A 24,018-nucleotide genomic window follows, 5' to 3' on the forward strand; every position below is an offset into this window, starting at 1 on the left:
TATATATAGATATATTCTTATAATATTGGTGCTTTTATTCCTGTAAGGTAGATTCCCAGGAGTGGCACTGTTTGATCAAAGGGCACACCTATTTTTATTTTACAATATTACCAGTTCGCTTTCCACCAGCAGTGTATAAGAAAAGCCTTTTCCCACAGTATGAAGGTTACCCTACAACCCAGCAATTGCACTAATGGGTATTTACCCAAAGATACAGATGTAGTGAAAAGAAGGGGCACATGTACCCCAATGTTTACAGCACCAATGTCCACAATAGCCAAACTGCGGAAGAAGCCAAGCTGTCCTTCAAAAGATGAATGGATAAAGAAGATGTGGTTCATATATACAATGGAATATTGCTCAGCCATCAGAAAAGATGAATACCCACCATTTACGTCAATATGGATGGAACTGGAGGGTATTATGCTAAGTGAAATAAGTCAATCAGAAAAAGACACTATCATATGGTTTCACTCATATGTAGAATATAAGAAATAGTGCATAGGATCATAAGGCGAAGGAAGGAAAACTGAATGGGAAGAAATAGGAGAGGGAGATGAACCACGAGAGACTCTTAACTCCGGGAAACAAACTGAGGGTTGTGGAAAGGGAGGTGGGTGGAGGAATGGGATAACCAGGTGATGGGTATTAAGGAGGGCACATGATGTGATGAACACTGGGTGTTATACACAACTAATGAATCACTGAACACATCAAAAACGAATGATGTACTATATGTTGGCTAATTGAATTTAAATTAAAAAAAAAAAAGAAAAGCCTTTTTTCCCTACAGTCCAGTTACTGAGAGATATAACTGTTTATTTTACATTTTTGCTAAGTACAGTGCTAAGTCACTGTTATTTTAAGTTGCATTTCCCTGACTACTGTTTTAAGCACTTTTTCCCTTTTTGAGTCAAGAAATATTAATGAGTACCTACAGTGTGCCAGGTTTTATGCTAGGCAATGGGAATACAGAGATGAATAAAAGTCAGGTCCTTTTCCTCCAGGCTAGTCATAGAGGGAGATATTAAAGAAATACATGAGCATATAATTACAAATTATGATTAAGTGCTATGAAAGAAAGCACAGGGTGTTATGAGAGGGAATAAAAGAAGGAAACTGTTAGGGACTGGGTGAACAGGAAAGGCTTCTTTGAAGAAATGACATTTAAGCTGTGGACTCTGAAGAAAAGATACTTAAGTATCTTTCCTTATGAGTTACAGTAGTCATCTGGATTTGCTCTTCTGTGAATTGTCAATTTTTTAGATATTGCTCATTTTTCTAAAATGCTGTCTTTTTTCTTAATGTATATGTGCTATTTGATATTACGGGTAATAAAAAAATTTTCCCCCAATCGATTGTTTATCTATAGACTTTATAGTAACTTTGGTATACAGAAGTGTTTAATTTTTATACAGTTAAAAAGGTCTGTCTCTTACAGGTTTATTATTTCTTGTCTCTATAGGATGGCTTAGCCTCCCTTTAGGTTATAATTGTAATCTAGGTTTCCTTCTAATTTTTTTTATTGTTTTAAGAAATCCTCAGAATTTTTAAAAAAAATAAAGGCCCAACTCTATTTGTTTCCAGATGGCCATCCGGTTTTCCTGGCATCAATTATAAAACAATTCAATCTTTTTTTCAAGATTTTATTTATTTGACAGAGAGACAGTGAGAGAGGGAACACAAGCAGGGGGAGTGGGAGAGGGAGAAGCTGGCTTCCTGCTGAGCAGGGAGCCTGATGAGGGGCTCAATCCCAGGACCCTGGGATCATGATCTGAGCCGAAGGCAGACGCTTAACGACTGAGCCACCCAGGTGCCCCTAAAACAATTCAATCTTGATGAACTAAAATGTTACTTAATATATTTCAGCTTCCTCTTAGAGGCAGTATGTCCCCTAGTTTTCAAGGGGCAGGCCCTGGAGCCAGCCACACTGTTTATATTCAAACCCCAGCCCCACTATTTATAGCTGTCTGATCTTGGGCAAATCACTTAACGTCTGAAACTTAAAAATGTCCAAATCAGAATTCTTATAATAAGATGGCCATTAGATGTGGCACAGAGCTACTGAATAAGCAGTAGGACATAGGATTCTGGACTTGGGTATTTAGAGCCATGTGACCAGATGTGTGTATGCCTTCACAGCGTACTCATGACATTCGGTTACAAACGTGGTGTGAGAAGCCAACCGTGTCAGTGCTGCCTACTAGGATATCAAGTAAAAAAGAGAAGTGATTACTGGGTTGACAAGGTGGGGGTATTTGTGACTCCGACAAGCTGTTTCAGTGAAATGGCAGGGAAGAAAGCCTAACTAGGTGTGTTAAATAGAGTGGAACAACAGAATAAACACAGTTCTCAATTCTCCCCACGTCAAACCTGTGGTACTAAAACAGTTATTTTAAAAATTTAGATTCTGGAGCTCATATCACCAAGACTCCATGTACTCTTCTATGTTTTTATATCTATATGAATACAATATAGGAAAGATACGTTTCTTTTTTCTTTTTTTTAAGATTTTATTTATTTGTCAGAGAGAAAAGAGAGCACAAGCAGGGGAAGCAGCAGAGGGAGAGGGAGAAGCAGGCTTCTCCCTCTGAGCAGGGAGCCCGATGCGGAACTCAATCCCATGACCCTGGGATCATGACCTGAGCTGAAGGCAGACGCTTGACTGACTGAGCCACCCAGGTATCCCAGGAAAGATATGTTTTTATAACTACAAAGCCCAAAACACAAAAATTTACTTTTGAACAAATTTGAGAACGTACAAAAAATGACATATCAGAATAGTAGAACTTGTGTGCCTCAGTTCTGTTGTAATATTAAATACAAAAATCTTAAAAGAATAAAGTACACTTTAAAATTAAATGACCACAATACAGGAAAGAATAACTATAACACAGGAAAGAATACAGGAAAAACAATATTCTTTTATCATTATGAAAAGCAGTAGGAGATAATAGTTGTTTACAAATCTAGCTATGCACCAGAATTCTTTGGGGGCTTGTTAAGAAATAGCTTCTTGGGCCTATTATAGGACACAATGAGTCCCAGACCTCACAGAATTCCGATGAAACCAGCCAAACACTTAGAAGAACAATGAAGTAGGTAAGACTCAAGAGTTTTGCCACTTGCTTATCTCTAAGCAGGAAGTAATGAGAAGCAGGAAAATCCGCTGGAGGAGACTCAACTAGATTCCCCATTGTATTCAAGAATGGCAGAGAGAAGGATAAATTCTAAGTTAACAAATACTTATTGAGGACCTGACATGACATGGCGCTATGGTAGGCCCTGGAGTAATCCTCCATGATCTCTGCCCTTATGGAGCTTATGATCCAGTTGAGAAATTACGACAATGAGCAAATAAATATGAATTGACAAATTAATTTACTGAGATGTTAATTTATGTTTTGTTCTGTTATTATGGGAAAGCAAGGTGTTTTTTTTCTTATCCTTTCCAAGGAATCTTACACAGTGAGAGATCCAGATCCTGAGAGGTTTTCTTTTGCAAATTCAAAAATAAAAGTTGTAAAACCTGAAAACCATCCAGGATTATATCTGAATGAGAGGAAAGCAATCAGTTTTATATTTGCCAAGAGATATTAAAATCACTCAAAGACTCTATCAGCATTACTAATAGTAATGCAAATGATTCTTGTCCATAGAAATGAAAATTATGGAAGTGGCAATGCAGTTGATTGATGACCTACATATATGTATGTTTTTTTAATTCTCCTTGAACTGGCTGTAACATATTATTGATTGTCATTTATTAATGAGTGAAATAAAATCTTTGTCCCATGTTTGTTTTATATTTGTATGAGTCATGTTTTTATCTTTAAAAAAATTATTCTTAAACATGTTATATCTTCTTGTCTAAGTCCTTTTTAGTTCAAAGATGCCTCTATATTTTTTTAAGAGAAAAATTCCACATTAATAATTATATTCTAACATATACTTTATTAATGTGCAGTTTGTAGCAAAGCTAAATTATTGCATTTAAGTCGATTCTTTTTTTGTCAGTTTGTTAAGCACATAACTGTTAAAATGTTTACCTTTGGTGCACCATCCTTTTGTATCCCTACATCGTTAGTGGCAATTCCTTTTACACTGCTATCTTCGTGAAAAAGTACCTAAAATGAAAACATATTTGGTTATCACCTTAGAGGATTCATAACCAACCTGAAAAAAAGCAATAGATATTTAAGAAAGTGAACATGTTCTCTAGATTACAGAAATAACAGGCTTTAACATGTTTAGGCAAAAAAAGAGACATGTTTTAAAGATACTCCCTTCTAGAGTATAAAAGAACACAGCTAAAACAGTTGGAAATGAAAGAAATGCCACAACCTTGATGAAGAAGAAAAGGGGGAAGCTACTACAGAGGTCACTTAAGAAACCAGTGAGAATAAACAAAGAGCTCTGAAGAGATCAGGTATCAAAAACAAGTATACAGACCCTGAAATCAGGGCCTCTAACAAATGAAGACCATCAGTGTTGGGTGGGAAGACAACAGTGTCAGGAAAGCCTCTGTTCCAAATGAGCTAAGATCCCAAAAAAACAAAAACCAAAGAAAATGAAACAACAAAACAAAACACAAAGAGGTTCAAGACAGTCCGAAAGTGATTAAAGTTTATTTCCGGAGCAAGCAGTATTGGCAAAAACTCGTCAAAATTGTAATTCTGAGGATGAGAAATAGCAATATTCTATAATTCTTACTTAGTTTGTTTCCTCTCCGGAGGAAAATGCCCTTTAGATAGGAAGTACAAAATATACATTACACACACAGAAGGCACAGGAGTGGAAAGGTAAAGCAAGCATTAGCAGCAATGGATATGAAAAGAAAAACATAAACCTTTTATTTCATACCCTGAAAATGAATCAACAGTATAACGTGGCTTTGAACTAAAACTGAAGTCTGGCTCAGAGATAAAAAAACCTGACAAACCTGACATTAATCTATTGATGATGATCTTTAAGGGACTGAGGAAAAGAGGAGAGTTATGACACTGTGTGTGTATGGTGTGTGTGTGTGTGTATAAAAACTGAAAATCATAGATTCTATAAATCACCTACTTGTGATTTTGATATTAATCCCAGTCAAGAACATTTTAACCAGGAGAAATAAAAAACCCACACTTGGGTCCAAAAACCCAAATGTATGTATGTATGTATGTACCTGTATACACACACACACACACACATATGCGTGTGTGTGTGTGTGAGTTGGGAAAACAAAATTTAGTATAGCAGCAAGTATAATACAGGGACCCATGTGTTTTATTTGACTTACATATTGTAAGCGTAAAAACAAATAAAAAAATTTTTTGAATTTTCCCTGAGGCCAAAACCAAAAAACCTCCCCCTCCTGTCAATTCTTCCAATCATTTCCTTTAGGAAAGTTAATTGTAGACCCTTTCTTTGTCTCTCTGAGATATAGGAATGTTTTCAAAAGTTTTATTTAAGACTCTTGCCAGATCTGCATCTCAGAAATGTGTTTCCGGGGGCCTCAGAGACATATTTGAAATGTGAACACCAAAAAGAATGGTGTCCTGTTTTCCTGTCACCATAGGAGTCTGGGCTAGGTGCTTGGCTCCAAGTTGTGACTTCCTGCTTGTCAAAAAATTACAAGAAATTTTATTTTTTCTCTGGATAAAGACAATTAACTTGTATGTAATGGATTCTATCTGTGTGGCTATGTAAGAGGGTGAGATTTCTTTGTCTTGGCAATCTCCCTAGCAGAGTGCCTGTGACATGCACTGCAGTCCTGGTTTAATGCTTACTAAATAATAAAACTTTTAAATAATTTATAGAGGTGATTTTTCTGGGTTGGCAGGATATTTTATTTTTAGTCATTCCCCCACTAATACTTAATGAGAGTTAACTCTATGATATGTGTGCCAAAAGAGTTATTTGGAGAGAATTAACAGAAGAACAGTTTCTAGAGTGAAGAAAGCAAGAGCCCTGCTCTACACTAGACTTGAAGTAGTTTTTTCATTCTGGATGCCACTTTATAAAGGGGATAAAAAGGCAATGCATTCAGAGTGCACTGAGAATACTGAAGGAACTCAAACTAATGTAACATCATGGTTGAAAGAACTGATAATATTTAACCTAGGAAAGAAAACGACACCAGAGTGAAAGTGGGGAAGAAGAGAGTGGGGCATAATTATAATTGGAAAACTGTCCTTGGAAGAGGGCATTGATTTGTTCTACGTAGTGTAAAACAGAAGATATATTTCCATTCAACAGAAGAAAGAGAATATTATCAACAATCCAAACGTCAGATAGAGATGATCTCATCCCCGATGGTGTTCAGTCATAAATTAGACAATCACATGATACATATACATACAAGATCAGGAATTCAAGTACTCTTTGGATTAGATCTTTCCAAGATTCCTTCTAATCTTACAATTCTAAAATCCTATGGCTTTTCTAAAATATTTATTTACCTCTGTACCATTCTGGGTTTATATTCAAAAGAAAAAGAGATTATTTCCCATAAATATTAAAAACAAAATACAACTATACAAACCTCAGCAGCAGCATAACCAGGGTATACTTCAACACCAAGGGCTTCTGCTTGTTCTCCCATCCAGCTCACTAAATGTCCCAAGCGTACAATGTAATTGCCATGATTATTCATTGGAAGACCTACAAATACATGCTTAATTTATCAATCTGACATTTATCGGTAAAACATCTCAAAAACATAAATACTTAATTTAAAAATTCTAAGCAATGTGTAATTTCTGTGTAAATATACACATCATCCTATGGTCATAATTTCACTTATATTCTACAACTTTGGCATAGAGTTCTAATTATTAAAATAAAAAACCATTACAACACTACATTAAAATTCTGGGTTGCCTTACAAGGCTATCCCAATTCTTCTAGACTGGAAGATGAACTAGGTTCTAGTCCTGTTTTACTACAAGCTAGCTATATAACTTTGGGTCAGTCCTTCAAATCTCTGAGCATCAGTTTTCTCATCTGTAGAAAGAAAAGATTTCACCAGATGAAATGTGGTTTCCTCCAGGTACGGAATTCTATGATTCTACAAATATTTATCATACCTTACCTGGAAGAATTGGCACAGGAATTCTGTATTTCTTTGTTAAAATTCCAAATCTGTCTTCTGTTACAGGAGTGTTAAGTGGAGCCTAAAAACAAAAGAAGGAAAGAGAAGGAAGTTTTTAGTTCATATTCATAATGGTAAATACAAATAATAAAAAAAAGTGTCAAAAGGGAAAGTGAACTACTCTCCTCACTTTCATCATTTCCTTTAGAAAACTTGGAACTGTAAATCCTCTTTGTCTCTTTGAGATGTATGGGAATCTTTTTAGAATCTAAATAAGCCAGTTTTATATGCCAGAAATCTTTCTTGGGGGCCTTGGAGACATCTTGGATAGGGCTTCCTGTCTCCCTGTCTCTGTGGGAGTTTAGCCTAGGTGCTTGCTCCAAGTTGTAACTTCCTGCTTGATGAAAACATAAGAGAAGTTTTATTTTTCCTTTGGATACAGACAATTAACAGGTATATCATGGATTGTATCTGCTCAGTTATATAGGGCTCTGAAAACCTTTTTCTATTACAACTGCTATGTCAATAATAATTCAATAGTATCTATTTTTGGTATAATACTGAAAAGAGAAAGTTAATTAGATATAACTAAAGTATTTCTAGTTTAAAGGATCTTGGTATTTTAGAAAGAAGAACATAGATGAAATTTTTGGAATTCAATTTACTCCATAAATAATAAAGAAATCATGTAATTTTTTACCTTTACATAGTATATTCACAGGTAGTGAATATTCTAACCTTGGCAGGCATAACATAACCCATCTTATAGAAGAAAAAGCTAAGATATGTAACATGTAAAATTTTAACCAAAGCCATACAAATTATGAAAGGAGTAAAATTAACATTCAGTTCTCTGTATATCATACTAGTGCCTTTTCTTCTTAGGTTATGAGAGGCCATATTAATTTATTCTTTAGAACATTTGATTAGATTATCCTCTTTGGTTTTAGATATTACAATGTCCCAGGAAATTTACATAAAACTTTATTAAGAACAATGATATAAACACCTATGGAACAAGTTAGGAAATACTCTCAAAATCAAAATGCTGTATTTTATTTGGTACAAATATTCTAGTATCTTCTCAAGGTAAGACCTTCTCGTATATCCAGTACATAAATACAACATGTAGAAGACATTATACGAGTGTATGAGTTAATATCTTAAAATTATAAGTATAGTTGATATGATTCAATTTTTTGGCTCTTTTTAAGTTAAGAAATACATATCTATAATAATCCTTTAAGAGACAGAATTACATAAAAAGGGTTTTCCATATTCTAGTAGTTTGGAACTAGAGATACGATAAAGATCACATTTTGTATAAGAACCAATTTTTCATACTCCCTTTTCCTTCCAGTCTGGGAATAATTCTTCAAAAGCACGTGGATCAAGGCAAGCCCCTGAGAGAGTATGAGCTCCTATTTGAGCGGCTTTCTCTACTAGACACACACGGATGTCCTTTTCATGTTTAGTAGCCAATTGCTTTAGACGAACAGCTGCAGAGAGTCCTGCAGGGCCTGCACCAACTATAACTACATCTGCTTCTTCTGCAAACCTCTCCATGTTCACTCCTGGGAGAAAAAAATGATTTAAAAAACACATGAAAATTCTGGGATGACTATAATCTGTTAAAAATCACAAACTGGGTTACAAACACTCACTATGCTTTAGAGCATTTATAGAAATTGCCCCTCTGCTTTGTATGAGAATTATACTAAATATATTATTGTATTAATTGGATGTTCTCTTAGGTTCTGTTCCAGTATATATCTTATTTTTGCTTCCATAAACCAACTTTTGGCTTTGAGATTTACTACTACAAACTACGCAGATATTTTCTTATCTCAATATCAATATGTAATAGATTTGGTAAAGCTATGAAATATTATTAGATGATTTTATACTATCATGACAAATATTTCCACAAAATGATACAAAGTATCTAGAAAAGCCTTAACACTTCTACAGAAATTATTACTTACCTTCCCATCGCTTGTCCTTATCCCGGGGATAAATAGTATAGTGGGTAGTAATTCGAGGTACAACAGAAGTTGAAGACCATCTTGTATGACACAGAGGTAGATAATTTTTCTTAATTTTTAAGGCATGAAAGCACTGATATGCTGCACAAAAATTATAAACATTAGTATTATTTTTTCAATCAGCTTTCCTCAGAGTAGACTAAAAAACCATTTTTTTAAAAGGAAAAAATCTAGGATTGGGAATCAGATCTGGTTTCTGTTTAATTTTCTATTAATTAGCCCTAAGACCTTAAATCATTACCTTCTCTAGATTTCAGTTTCCTCACCCAAAAATAGGAAAGGTCACTAGATGATCTCTAAGGTACCTTTCTGATCTAAAATTGTATGATTCCATGTGATGTCTTATATTTGGAAATTTGTGTTTATAGTCTCACCATATCAACACTACAGACAGTGAGTAGTTAGATCTATGTTGTTGAGCCATTAGTTGTGATATGACCTGAAATAGACTGTACTATTTCCTAGATGAACAACTTAGCTTCTTCTCATAAAGCAATGTTTTCAAACTATATTTAAAAAATATCAAATAAACTAACTTATTCAATTTAGCTCATATCAAGCTTAACCTATAAATAGGATGACCATAAAATTTATCAACCAAACTGGATACTTTTTTTTAAAAAAAGATTTTATTTATTTGTCAGAGACAGAGAGAGCGTGCGCACACAAGCAGGGAGAAGAGCAGGCAGGGGGAGAAGCAGGCTCCCTGCTGAGCAAGGAGCCTGATGTGGGACTCGATCCCAGGACCCTGGGATCATGACCTGAGCCAAAGGCAGACGCTTAACCGACTGAGCCACCTAGGCTTCCCTAAACTGGATACTTTTGAGAGTAATAACGGGCAGTATTAATGATTATGCTGGGACAATGTGGGCTAAACTAGGTTTTATGGTCAGCTTTTTAAAAAAACTGACTCTCCCATATGGCAATATCTGTACATATTCATCAAGTTAGCAAATAGAAATAAACAGAAGTGTGCAAAAATTTATCTGCAATAATGTTCATTAAATCTCTGTTGTCCTTAAACCTTCAATTCTACTTCTTCCTTCCCCTATCTGAAGCAGATACCCTAACACACCAAACATCAAAGAAAGATAGAAGCAATTAAGTGGGAACTTTCCTATATCCTTGGCAACAACCTCTAAAGTAATCTGTATTTGTGTCCACTCTTTGTTCATTTTCTCAGGTTATAACATATCTTTTCACTTAGATTACTGATGATGAGGCTTATCCCTCCCATTTTCATAGGGACATCCCTCCACCTGAAGCCTTCGCTTTCACCTGTATCTTTAATTTCTGTCTCCCTTCTCTGGTACTCTTCTCCTTGACACTCTATCCCATTATATAAAAAAAAGGACAGAGAATACTTCCTTGGAAATAGCCCTGACAGATATAAAAACTTATATTTGGAGTTAGAGTAATTAAAAGTCTGTTAAAGGAGAAGGGATATAATAATCAAAGGAAAGGAAAGGAATAAAGAGTTCAGAAATAGAATACACATAAGGACTTGGTTTATGCTAAAAATACCATTTCTAATCAGGGAAAAGAAATGGTTACTCATTAAATGGTCAAAGATAGGGAGAAATTCATTTGGAAAAAAAGTATACCTTTCTCTTCCTATCAAAATGAATTCCATTTGGTCTATGGTTTTAACAGAAAAAGTCAAAGTATAAAAGATTATGTTGATATGTCCACAGATTATTTGTTTCTCCACTTTTGAGTGTGGACTGCAACTAGTGACTAGCTTCCAACAAGGAGAGTACAAAAGGGAAAAATATTAATTTTACAGTGGAGAAATATAGCAGACCCTTTAACCAAATGATCAAGTTTAACATTACTGCCAATAAGACATGTTGGTATCACACGCTCCCTGATAGGATAAGAAGGGCTTTTTACCTCTGTGGCATACTTCCCCAAAATCTGTATCCTCAGTTTAAACATGAGAAATCATCAGACAAATTCAGATTGAGTGACATTCTACAAAATGCCTGGCTAGTATATAATATTGAAAGTAGCAAGGTCATGAGAGACAAGAAAAGATACATTACACATTTGTCAAATGTATATAAAATGTACAACATAGAGAGTGAATTCTAATATAAACCATGGACTTGAATAATGATGTATCAAAATTGGCTCACCAATTGTAACAAATGTACCACACCAATGCCAGATGTTAATAGGGAATGGGGGAAAGTTACATGGAAACTGGGTGTATTTTCTGCTCAACTTTTCTTTAAACCTAAAACTGCCAAAAAATTAAGTTTATTAATTAAAAACAAAACAAACAAATACAAAAGGGCAACATGGAAAAAGACAGTGGTTAAGTGCATAGGTTTTGGAGTCTGTCTACATTGTGTTTGAATTCATTAACAGTAATGAAACCTTCAGCAAGTGATTTTAACTCTCACCCCATCAGATCTAAAGTCTATGGTCAATTTTGTCTTGGAAATATTATGGTACAAGATCTACTATAACTCTTACACAAAACAAGTGGCTAATACATATTTGATAACTAGATAGGTATCTTCCTAGTTACATTTTTCACTGTAATTTAGGAACCTGCAAATCTCTGGTGTAATTTCCAAAAACTAACCTGGGTTATAGAGCAATAAATATAATGAGGCCTTTCCTCATTTTTAACTTGTCTCTTATAATGAAGCATGTATCTGCAAATGAGCAAGTTTCTAAACATGGACTATAACAAATAATTAGTAAAGATCAACAAAAACTTTTGCATGGATTTGAAATGTAAAATGTAATAAAATTTACATTTTAATGGATATACTGAACAGTTAAGAATTTTCAATTATAGTATCACACCTTATCCTAAAGGACCTTATGAAAATTGTGGGGCAGCTACAATGCCCATTTACAGTAGATACATATGAATTCAGACGATCCCACCCAAGCTCTCAATCCTTCCAACATCAGTCAAGCTCTGAGACTACAATTGGATTTGAAATGATTTGTGAAGTAATGGAAACTGAGCTGTGATGAAAACAAGATTTTTCTTTCTTTTTTCTGATTAAATGGAGAGATAACAGCCTGGCACATAGGCTAGTTATTATTTAGCACCCAAATGCAGAATTAACGTATTTTTATGTTTTACTCTTTCCAATAAAATAATTTTTTAAAGCAAAAATCTGGCATCAGACGTCAATAAAGATTATGATGAATACAGGAAGGGAAGAGATTTAGAGTGGCTGAACTCTAAACGCTTTTAAACACTAAAAAAATCTTATAGTGGCAAGGAAACTAATTTTCTCTACTTGCAAAGGCATACTAAAAATTATAGTATTGGGAATAATTTTTTAATTATTAGGTAACCTTTCACATATCCTAAGTCTTGAAAAAATGTACATAAGGCACATAAATAAAGATATTATAGGAGAATTCAGTTCTAGAGTTCAAATAAAGCATTATCATCATTCAAAAGAATATTTATTAAATAATTATTTGTATTATTTATTATTAAAAGATATTAAAATCTTTGTCTTATGATGAACTGTAGTTTAGTGTGTAGAAGTTATCATTTGCTGCTGAAAAGTGATGATTTGGTATCAGATAAAAGTAATTCTATTGCTTATATAGCTAGTTATTTTCTTGAGAATATTTGGAACTGGGTAGTTTGATTTCCCCCACGGGATAAAAATTAAAAAGTCACAACCTTTACTCCCTTTCTGAAAACAAATCTGACATTCCACTTTGGATATTTGAACAGTTAGGTACCTTGGCTGAATTTTGGTAGAGAAGTAAGGTCAAAAAGTCCATTGAACTCATAACATCACCATATCAAAGTCACACTGCCAACACATTTGTGTCCATCTCTTTGTTGCCAGTAGTGTTAACACTCAGGTATGAAAATGGCAATGATTTAAGTATCCATGGAAAATGGAAATGCAAATAACACTTGGTCCAAGAATGATTTCAGCTAAATTAGGCAATAGGGCAGATAGCATCTGACTACTTTGATATTTCACAAAACATAAAGTGTATCTATCTACACATTAGGTGTAGTAATACATGCACAAGTATCAGGAACTTTAAATAAAAATCTAATTTAACATATGGTGGCCAAATCTGACAAATTTCTACTTTCATGAAATATACATAATAAGAACATCCTTGAATTTGCAATATGTATACTTGTTTATTCTATAACCAAATATTAATTTAAAAAACTAAACCAAAAAAACTAAGCCAAATGTGACAAAATGCAAGATCCTGTACTGAACCTTTTTGAATTTTTAAACTTTTAAGTAAAACAAAACAAAGACCATCCAACTGCATTATTATTTTTACTTAAGAGAAAGGGAAGGTAATGAGGTATTTTCACAAGTCACTGTGATGGTTCTAGGTGCACCCATAACACGATAAGCCTCTAAAGTTAATTTTAGACAATGCAGAAAAACTCCTGGCTCCAAATATAATCTGGTGACTTGGGTAGCGCATATGGATGTTAATCATGCTGTGACAGATCAGACTTTCAATTCTTAAGAATGGACTAGGATGGATGGCTGCAAAGACGAAAGTCAGGGCACAACCAAGAAGAAAAACCGTGCAAATATTATTTTATCCATTTCCAACAATGCAACAGAAAACACCTGAGCTTTGGGATAAGAGTTAGGACCAGGATTTGGAAGATTCAGTTCGGGAGTCCACCGGAGGGCCGTGTTGATAAGTTTCCTCCGCTCGTGACCTTTAGCCTAGTTCAATTCTTCCAATTGGGGCAACTCTATGGGGAGGAATCTAGGATCCACTGCCAGGTGCAGACAGCGTGACCTTTACCCGAGTTTAACCTGAGGACGTCAGGAGAGCAGGTGCAGAAAGGTAGGTGTCTAGATTCCCCCCAGGTGTAGCCCTGTCCGTTTCGCCCTAACTCCTCGACCTTCCTCCACTTATCCCCGCCCGGAGTTCCCTCTCACCCGGGCAGGAGAGCTTGGCTAGCGGCACCAACATATTCACTGGTCCCAGGACTCTCGGTGGGACACAACGGAAGGGCTGTCTGTGGCTCACCGCGGGTGCTGGACCTCTAGGCCGCGGGGGGCGCCATCACCTGCCGAAAAAGACAAACACCTCCACTGAAGTTTGCCTCCCAGCTATGCCCAAGGCTTTGGCTTCACGGTGCTCTCGCCTCTTTCTCGCTCTGCGCCGGCGCCGCACATGACGCTACGGCCAGCAGAGACATCCGGGTCACGTTCCGAAGGAGGAAAAGGAAAGGGACTCCAAGTCCCAGCACGATCCCGGCTTCAAACTGTGGATTGGTTCTCCGTTTGCGTCTCACCAAGGCATGGTGAGGACGCGGGAGTGCAGGTGAGAGAGACCCACAGATCCCGTGGTATACGCGCGCATCAAAAGTAGTGGGAGGTGGAGCGACGTATACAGCATTCTGGGAATTGTAGTCCTCTACTCAAGTGCCTTCCGAGCCTGACTGGAGTTTTGCGCAGGAGCAATGAACCGCCCAAGGTGATTGGCTGTCCCGAAAACATGACTAGTATTCGCGGACTTGGGCGGAGACCCACAAGGAGACTGGGCGGGACTTCAGGCAGGAGGAGGCGGGGCTTCTGGGTGTTGGGCGCGAGCAGTTTGAAAGACAGTTGGTGTTGGTTCGGCTGCTAAGGTCCGATTCCGCAGTGCCAGCCCTGCTCAATGGCAGACCCTGAGGAGGTGCGGATTTCTTCGCCGCCCCCGCCGCCTCCTTCCTCTCCCTCGTCTTCAGACGCCTCGTCAGCATCTTCCCCCGGCGTTCCAGTGAGTTTGGGCTGGCCAGTTGCGAGCAGGAGCAGCGGCCGAACGGTGGACCCTCTGGAGGAAGTAGAGCTGCAGATTGGAGACGTGAGTGTCGCTCGACAGGTCCCGGGCTGCGTCCCCACTTGGCCCTTGTGGAAGACAGACCGTTGCTGTGCAAGGGAGGGAAGGACCAGGAATCCGCATCTCGCCCTTCTGCCCCCTGAGGGTGTGGGCTGGGGGGGTGGGTAGGTAAACCGGAGACCCGATGCCCCTTGTCCACCATCCCTGAGGACTCCGCCTTTAGAATTAGTGTTGAGGAGTAAGGGGTTATCCCTCCACCCGCCCCACCCTTCACTGTTTTCTTTTTGTCTCGCCTTCTGGTTTCAATCATGCTCTGTAACCTGAAACCACGCAGCTTTGCTGCGCCGGCGCGTGTTGGCGGTGTCTGCCCTCTATTCCTCCTCCTTGTCTGTTGGTGCTTAGGAACAGGCTGTGATTTCTTTTCGTGGGTCTTAAGATCCCGCTGCTCTAGTTGGCCACCTGCCAGAGCCTGCTGGCAATGCTACGATTGCCTGTCTCAGGCTTGCTTCGCGCTGGACCCATTTGGAGGGTTTGCTTAAGGCGCTTGTAGTCCAGATTGGTTTCATTAACCGCTAGGTCAAAGGCCCCTCCCTATGACTGCTGGAGTGCATAGTATGGTTTCTGTTGAATCTCGAACTCCACTGCCACACACACACACACACACACACACAGTCACACCCACCCACCCACCCAGAGGAGTTTCAGTATATAAGGACTCTTGGGTGAGTCAAGTGAATGAGGTATGTAGGATGTAATCCTCCTGGGAGAAGTTTGTGGAATAGACTCTCCTGTGCAGATTGGAAACTGGGTAATGAACTCGGTTATCTCTCATTGCTTAATAAGTACTTTTTTAAAAAGATGACTAAAGTGCTGATACAGCTTCTGCTTTTGTTGAACAAGACTGGCATCAAGAGAATATGTAGAATGGGCTGCTGATAGGTTATCTAGAAACAGTGTTATTTTATATTCTAGGTGAAGGAAACATTTGAGTAAGAAGTGAATTCCACCAAGAGTTGGGTATTTTCTGTATGCTGCTTTTGTTTGTTTTGATTTTGTTGATGTTATTTGTCCCTTCAGAGTATCTGTTCTTTGGTCTATACATTTTCATGGTCTATATAGTGTTCACAGGTAAAATTAGTGGGACAATGTCCTTGTTACCTAAATATCAGTGAGTTGTTTGTGATGAAATCCTTCAGATATTGATATCTGGTACTTAGCGTCAAGGGATCCAAGTCCTCTTTTTGAGCTATATGAGTCTAGTGTATTTTCTTTCTTTCTTTTAAAGATTTTGGTTTTGTTTTTTTTTAAAGCAATCTCTACACCCAGCGTGGGGCTTGAACTCACAATGCTGAGATCAAAAGTCACTTGCTCTCTATGACTGAGCCAGCCAGGTGCCCCTGGTGTAGTTTAAGTTAAAAAAAAAAAGTACTGACTTGTTATGTCTGGTGCATAATGGATATCTTCCCAGCAGACATATTTCCTCAACGCTTACTTCATAATAAAGAATTTCTTAGGTTCTCTGAAAAAGCTAGTGTTTCAGTTTGAAGATTTTTTTACTTTTATGGAAAATAAGTTGGGCATGGGAGTCAAGGTTTTAAGCTATTTTTAGACTATTTATAAAATGAGATGAAAATCTGAAAGATAAACTTATATTGTTTGACTCTTTTATTTTTTTTAATTTCAGGCAGCATTTTCACTAACCAAACTTCTTGAAGCCATATCTGCAGTATCAGCTCAAGTAGAAGAGCTTGCCTTCAAATGTACAGAAAATGCACGTTTCCTTAAAACATGGCGGGACCTCTTGAAAGAAGGCTATGATTCTTTGAAGCCTGACAACTGATTTGGCTGTGTAATAATTCATACGTCCTCATTTATGATGTTTGAACGTGGTATCAGGTTGTCTCCAGCAGTTCTGTGTATTCAGAATGAAATTTTCTGAGTGGTTTTCTCACTTTTGTGAAAGCAGAATACCGATGCTATTTTTGATTCTGGCCAATATTTATCTTTAAATACTTTCTGTCCTCTAAACTTCCATAGACTCTTTTATGAAAGTTAATTTCATCAGTAGATAATGTTAATAATGCTACAGTGTGATCAAACTGAAAGGCTACGCTTCCTGGGCCATTGGACTGTCTGTGGCAGATTTGGCAGAAAGTATAATGAAGAATCTTAGGCGGGTGCATCCAATTTCCACCATGATTAAGGGTCTCTATGGAATTAAAGATGTCTTCCTTAGTGTCCCTTGCATCTTGGGACAGAATGGAATTTCAGATGTTGTGAAGGTGACTCTGACTCCTGAGGAGGAGGCCCGTTTGAAGAAGAGTGCAGATACACTTTGGGGGATCCAAAAGGAGCTGCAGTTTTAAAGTTTTCTAATGTACCACTTCACTGTCTAGACTACAACAGGATTTTAGTTGGAGGTTGTGTATATTGTCCTTATTATCTGATCTGTTACTCAAGTAATATTAAAATGGCCTAAGAAGAAACATCCGTTTCCTAAAGTTCCAAATCGGAATGCTTCACCAAACCCTGCAGCTGTATCCTGATGCTGGATGCTACCTGTCTTTGTAGCCCTAAATTGGTTAACGTTAGTTAGCCCCACCGTCTCAGAGGCACCACTGCCAGGACTGCAGAGCTGCGGTCGTGTGTTTACTGTGCGTTCTGTCACTTCGGGTTCCTTCCCCCAACACCCGACATGCCTAGTCCATCTTTTCCAGTCAGTCACATCCTGGGATCCAATGTATAAATTCCGTATTGCATGGACGGTGCATAACTGTTCTGAAGGATCTTATTTTGTGTACCATATATATATGTCAAAATATAGTGTACATGGCCATATAATGTAAAAAGACAATGCAAGCAACTATCCTAAGAGTCATACCAACTAAAATACCAAATAAATTCTGAACAGTGACTCTTTTTTGGAAAAAAAAAAAAAAAAAAAGCTACAGTGTTAACCAATAGGAAAAAATGGGTAGACCATTATTCTATTTGATTTCCAAGAAGATGCCAAGAGTTTGAAGTTGAGCTTCATTTTCTGGACCAAGGGAAGTAACTTTAAGGTTACCAGTGTTGGCCCAGCTCCACTAGGCCAACTTCCCTGGGACTAGACATTGTGTCTTCTTTATCTTCAGCACCTAGAACAATGACAGTGTCACACAACAACCAGTAAATGTTTGTTGAATAAAAGAGTTGACAATACAATTAAAAGCTGTCTTTTCTTCCTGTTTTTTAGCGTGAAAATTGTAACTTTTTCTAAAAAGTATTTTAATCAGAACCTCACTGACTTGAAGGAAAACATTCTTTTCTTTACGGGAATTTGAAATTTAACTGATGACAACTTTTTAAAATATATGATAAATACTTTTTATTCTTTTTAAAAAGCTTTTACTTCAGAAAATAAAAGCCGTCTGGAAAGAATGTATATATATATATATATATATATTTTTTTTTTTTTTTTTTTCCCCCTGTTCTGTTTCTCAGGTTAATTGCTTTGTGATGTTGTATGTTCAATTGTTCTCTTTAAAGTGCCTTATCAAAATTATGGCTCTGTACTATTACTCTTTGAACTTTGCACATAATAATTCTAAATTCTAAACATAATTCTAAAGATACTTTGTTTTTAATGCATCAAATTTAAATGATGTGATTGGTTTCATATTTGACTTTAATGACAATGTTCTACTTTACTTGTCCCATATCTTATTATTGTTCTCTTTTTGTTGGTTTATGTCATATGTGTCAGTGATTAAGCCAACTAATTCTCCATAACTTATAGACATCTTTGATATGGATCTTAATTCTTTTGTCGATATGGAGATGTGTACAGAACTATATTCTAAAGCTCTACAGTGGGGTTATGAAAGGGGACAAATAGATGGACAAAGAATTGTTTAGTATATTAAGTCATAGTTCTTGATTAATTTTTTTTAAGTTAAAAAATAACACATATGGTGTGTTTATACCAAAGAGATACTTATTTTGATATTAGAAAAATATTTTTATGTGTCATCAGAAGTGCAATTTTTAAAATGTACAGAAATAAAAGTGTTCAAAGCAAATTTTATTTCCATTTTGGGTTCATTATTTTAAAACTTTTATATAAATATTTCAAGCATAAGAGTAAAATATTAGAGATATATTCCCACCATGCAGATTTAATAAATGTTAGTATTTGGCTATACTTTCTTCAGATCTACATATGTTTGTAAATGTTAGATACATTTGAAACTTTTGTTACCTCTTTGATCCCATCCCTTCTTCTCTCCTAGAGGTAACCATTGTCCTAGAAGTGGTGTATATTCTAGTTTGTGTTCTTATATTTTTAATGCATACGTATGTTTTCAAAGCACTACAAAATACTGTTTTGTGTATGTGGTAGCTAGCCTCCAGATGGCCACAATAGTCAGCCTCCTGGTATTCATGCCCTTGTATAGTCTCACACATTGAATAGTGCTGACTTGTATATCTACTAGGAGATTGAGGAAACACAGTGTGTGATTTCTGAGGCCATACCTTTGTCCATTTTTCTATTATGTTTTGTCTTTCCCTTATCAGTTTGTAGGTATTACATATTTTGAATACTAAGTAATGATCTGTTATCTATGTTTCAACTATCTTTTGTAGTTTGTGATTTATCTTTATATTTGATTGTGGAGTTTTATGAAATAAATGGTTTTAATTTTAATGAAATCTTACCAATTTTTCATAATAGTGCTTTCTGGGTCTTGATTGGAAATGTCATAAAGATACTCTCCTTTACATCTTTCCAAAAGTTAAATTTTTGTTTTTAATGTTTAGGTGTTTAATCCATCTGAATTTTGCTTATGGTGTGATTTTGGGATCTTGTTTATTTTTGTATGTGTATTGGTGTTCCTCCAAGTATCAGTATTTTCAAATGCTACCTCTGTCATTCAATTACCATATAAGTGCTTGGTTCTGAGCTCATTATTCTATTCTGATCTATTTGCTTAACCCTATGCTAAGATTCCCTATAACTTTTGTTATAGCTTTATCCTAAGTATGATATGTACTACTTTGATTTTTGTGTGTGTGACTTCCTTCCCCAACCATGTATATATTTTTTTATGTTAGAAAAGAAAAACCATGTTAGTTGATTTCTAATTTTGTTGAATTGTGGTCAGCTGAGGTTAACCCCTGGTTTTAGGCAGTGAGCTTTCTGTGGACACTTAACTTTATTCCTCAGCACTAAAACTCATAGCTGCTAGTGTCAGGAGTCAGGTAGGCCCAGAGCTCAGCTCTGTTTAATTTCTGTTGCCATGTGTGGCCCACAGAGAAGTTCATCTTATTTTTAAGAGTTGCTTTTTAAAAAAGCATTCCTTTTTATATTTTTGCTCTGCTTCATGGGAGGGATTGGGAAGGCTTCAAAACATAAACATTTTCTTAGAGACTTAAATTTTTTTCTTAGTAGCTCATTACCAGCTCTATATGAACCTCAGAGGAAAACTTAGTATTTTGACTAATGTAAGTAAAGTCTTACAAGGCCAAAGTGAATATGATGAAATTTTTTTTTTAAGATTTTATTTATATATTTATTTGACAGAGCAAGAGAGAGCAAAAGCACAAGCAGGGGGAGCAACAGAGGGAGAGGGAGAAGCAGGCTCCCCGCTGAGCAGGGAGCCCAACAATGGGCTTGATCTAAGGACCCTGGGATCATGACCTGAGCTGAAGGCAGAAGCTTAACCAACTGAGCCACCCAGGTGCCCAATATGATGACATTTTTAATATTAAAAATAATGTGTTTCAAAACTTCTGAGTATGAAATATGTGTTAGGCACTATGCTAGGAGGTTTATAAGCATTATTTCATATTAGCTTTCTGAGGAAAGTGATATTATTCCTATCTACAGAAACAGGATAGGAAAAAGGCTGATATGAAATAATTTGCCTGTGGGTCTCTTACACCAAAATTAATATGCCTGTCTATACCATACCTAGCTACCTAGCTCTTGGTTAGACCTATTAGTATTCAAGCTTACTTTGTGGACTCTCCCCAATCATGATGGTTTATTTTATGTGTCGACTGGGTCACAGGATATCCAGATTTTTGGTCAAACATTATGGGTGTTCCTTTGAGGGTATTCTTGGATGAGATTAACATATTGGTAGGTTGAGTATAGCAGATCGCCCCTGGTAATGTGGGTGAGCTTCATTCAATCAGTTGAAGGCCTGAATAGAACAAAAGCCTGCTCCTCCCCTGAGTAATAGCATTCTACCTGATGGTCTTGGAAAAGTGGCTGGTCTTGCCAGATGACCTTTGAACTAGGACATTGGTTTTTCTTAGTTCTACAGCAGCTTCTGGCCTTTGGATTCGAATGGAGACATGAGCTCTACAGATTTTGGACTTGCCAGCTTCCATAATCATGTGGGACAATTTCTTATAAATCTCTCTATAAATATATAGATTCGGTGCCTGGGTGGCTCAGTCGTTAAGTGTCTGCCTTCGGTTCAGGTCATGATCCCAGGGTCCTGGGATCAAACCCCGCATCGGGCTCCCTGCTCTGAGGGAGGCCTGCTTCTCCCTCTCCCACTCCCCCTGCTTGTGTTCCCTCTCTTGCTGTGTCTCTCTCTGTCAAATAAATAAATAAAATCTCTAAAATATATATATATATAGATATAGATAGATAGATAGATAGATAGATTCTGTTTCTCTGGAGAATTCTAACACACCATTTAAAAATGGAACTTACATGTTTGTCCGTTCAGTCACCCATCATAGAATACTTGTGCTAATAACTGTATTATATTCAATTTTTTTTTCCCTTAGATTAATTTGAGAGCTCTAAATACTTGAGCAAATTACAACTGGAGGTATAGAAACTTGTTAGAAGGTTATTGCAAATATAGTGATGAGACATGATGTTGGCCCAAACTAAGGTATTCAGAATTGGAATAAAGAGAAGTACATAGATTTAAGAGCTGTTTATTAGATAGAATAAAGGTGAGGCTAGGTGAGTTTGATACGGTGGATAAAGGAGAAGGAAGAGCCAAAGGATGACTCAAAGATTTCTAGGTTGGGCTGTTGGTACCATTCACCCAGATAGGGTCTTGAAGAGACTCAAGTGTCAGGGTCAGAGTCCATAATAATGACATTAAAAAGCCAGTGAGATACCCAAGTGTAAATGTCTAGGGGTAGTTGTATGCATAAGTGGCTAATTTAGGAAAGAGAATAAGCTAAAGGCAAAAATATGGGAATCATCAGTATACACATAGTAATTGAAACCACAGGTTTCAATAGTAGGTAAGACTGCTAGTCTATAGATAAAAAGATTTAAAACAGGGTAAATGAGCCTTCTAGTGAAAGATTTTCTCTTTAAAAGAGGGGTACATTAGTAAAAATTAAATACATTTTTGAAGTATCAATTCACTTATTACTTAGTTTATTAAGCAGTGAAATGCATGGACCTCACCATTCTAGCTGCATATATCCCTTTCCCATTTGTTGTTTTCCTTTAACTTTATCAGTGTCTAAATTGCTAAAAGTCAGTAAATAAGTAATTGCTTTGTGAGAGATTATGTACTAGCCTGATGTATTAGGAGCCCTTAAACTAAAAAGAGAAAGAAAAGAAAGAAGGAAAGAAAAAGGAAAGAAAGAAAGAAAGAAAGAAAGAAAGAAAGAAAGAAAGAAAGAAAGAAAGAAAGAAAGAAAGAAAAAGAGAAAAAGTTGAGGTCTTTCTGATATTTATTTTCAAATTTTAAAACACTTTGGTTTAACTTAGAGGATCACTCTGACCTAGAGCATGGTCCATGAGTTTTGGAACACAGTTTTTTTTGTAAGAAAACTATGACTTGTATCTGCATTAATTTAGTGCTTCTATTGCACCTTCCACTGATAGTAGGAACTAGTTACATGGTATGCTAGTAATTACTTATCAAATTAAATTAAATGGAAGTTATTCTGTTTGGGGAGGTGGAAGGATGGAAGAAATGAGTAGACTGAATAGACAAACCAAATTGCTTCTAGAAAATTATTTGAAAATATTTTAAATGCTAAAAAATAGTTTCAGATGTATATTTTGTAAAGTCACTGCATTCTAAGACTCTTAAACATAGGTTACAATCATAATTTTTATAGGATTACATATTGTCTAGCCTTCATGATTATTGCTTTTTTCTTTTTAAATTTTTTTTTTTTTTTTTTTTTTTAGAGAGCATGTGGGGGTAGAGAGAGGGGAAGAGTGAGAGAGAGAATCTTAAGCTGATTCCATTCTCAGCAGGGAGCCCCATGTGGGCTCCATCTGGGGCTGGATCTCAGGACCCTGACATCATGACCCTGAGATCATGACCTGAGCTGAAATCAAGAGTCGGACACTTAACTGACTGAGCCACTCAGGTGTCCGTGCTTTTTTCTTTTTCAGAAATTCTTTTCAGTCTGTTGAGCATCTGACTCTTGGTTTCTGCTCAGGTCGCAATCTCAGGGTTGAGCCCCAGGTAGGGCTTCACACTCAGCCTGGAGTCTACTTGTCCCTATCCCTCTCCCTGCTGTGCCATACCTCTCACCCCCATTTGCTAGCAAGCATGCATGCTCGCACTCTCTCTCAAATAAATACAATCTTTAAAAAAAAATATTTTTCTATTCTATTACTTACTAGTAATAAGATTCCTAAGAATAATAAGTAATCCCAAAATAATCTTATAAGAGAATTTAAATATGTTTTCATTTTTGTAGGCTTTAAAAAATTATATAGTCTGAGTAGTTAGAGAATTGACTATATATATTTTTTTAATTTTATTATGTTAGTCACCATACAATACATCATTAGTTTTTGATGTAGTGATCCACGATCCATTGTTTTCGTATAACACCCAGTACTCCATGCAGTACGTGCCCTCCTTAATACCCATCACCGGGCTAACCAATCCCCCCTCCCCCCCTCCCCTCTAAAACCCTGTTTGTTTCTCGGATCCATAGTCTCTCATGGTTCATCTCTCCCTCCAATTCCCCCCGCCCATTTTTCCCTTCCTTCTGTTAATGTCCTCCATGTTATTCCTTATGTTCCACAAATAAGTGAAACCATATGATAATTGACTTTCTCTGCTTGACTTATTTCACTTAGCATAA

General features: G+C 36.6%; 2 protein-coding genes across 3 annotated transcripts in view; one reads left to right on the top strand and one right to left on the bottom strand.

Annotated features, from left to right (window-relative positions):
* The window catches only part of ETFDH (electron transfer flavoprotein dehydrogenase), a 28,712-nt gene extending 14,452 nt beyond the window's left edge, over positions 1-14,260 (bottom strand). Inside the window, exons 1-6 of one of the 2 annotated variants that reach the window (XM_081811458.1) lie at positions 14,143-14,260; positions 9,067-9,207; positions 8,426-8,655; positions 7,082-7,163; positions 6,533-6,651; positions 4,050-4,127 (exon numbers count right to left, since the gene is read on the bottom strand). In XM_081811458.1, the coding sequence (XP_081667584.1) occupies positions 4,050-4,127; positions 6,533-6,651; positions 7,082-7,163; positions 8,426-8,647 (501 nt within the window). In that variant the 5' untranslated portion in view covers positions 8,648-8,655; positions 9,067-9,207; positions 14,143-14,260. Of the gene's footprint in view, positions 1-4,049; positions 4,128-6,532; positions 6,652-7,081; positions 7,164-8,425; positions 8,656-9,066; positions 9,208-14,051 lie in introns of both variants that reach the window. The other variant, XM_081811453.1, reaches the window with a different exon arrangement.
* Positions 14,261-14,482: 222 nt separating this feature from the next.
* On the top strand, positions 14,483-18,998 carry C2H4orf46 (chromosome 2 C4orf46 homolog). The gene is made up of 2 exons (XM_006739948.3): positions 14,483-14,961; positions 16,622-18,998. Exons 1-2 carry the CDS (start codon positions 14,776-14,778, stop codon positions 16,775-16,777), a joined length of 342 nt encoding a protein of 113 aa, XP_006740011.1. The 5' UTR covers positions 14,483-14,775; the 3' UTR covers positions 16,778-18,998.
* Positions 18,999-24,018: the final 5,020 nt, after the last annotated feature.

The sequence above is a fragment of the Leptonychotes weddellii genome, chromosome 2 (genome assembly GCF_054177405.1).
Source record: "Leptonychotes weddellii isolate Sample4059 chromosome 2, ASM5417740v2, whole genome shotgun sequence".
NCBI classification, from domain to species: Eukaryota; Metazoa; Chordata; class Mammalia; order Carnivora; family Phocidae; genus Leptonychotes; species Leptonychotes weddellii.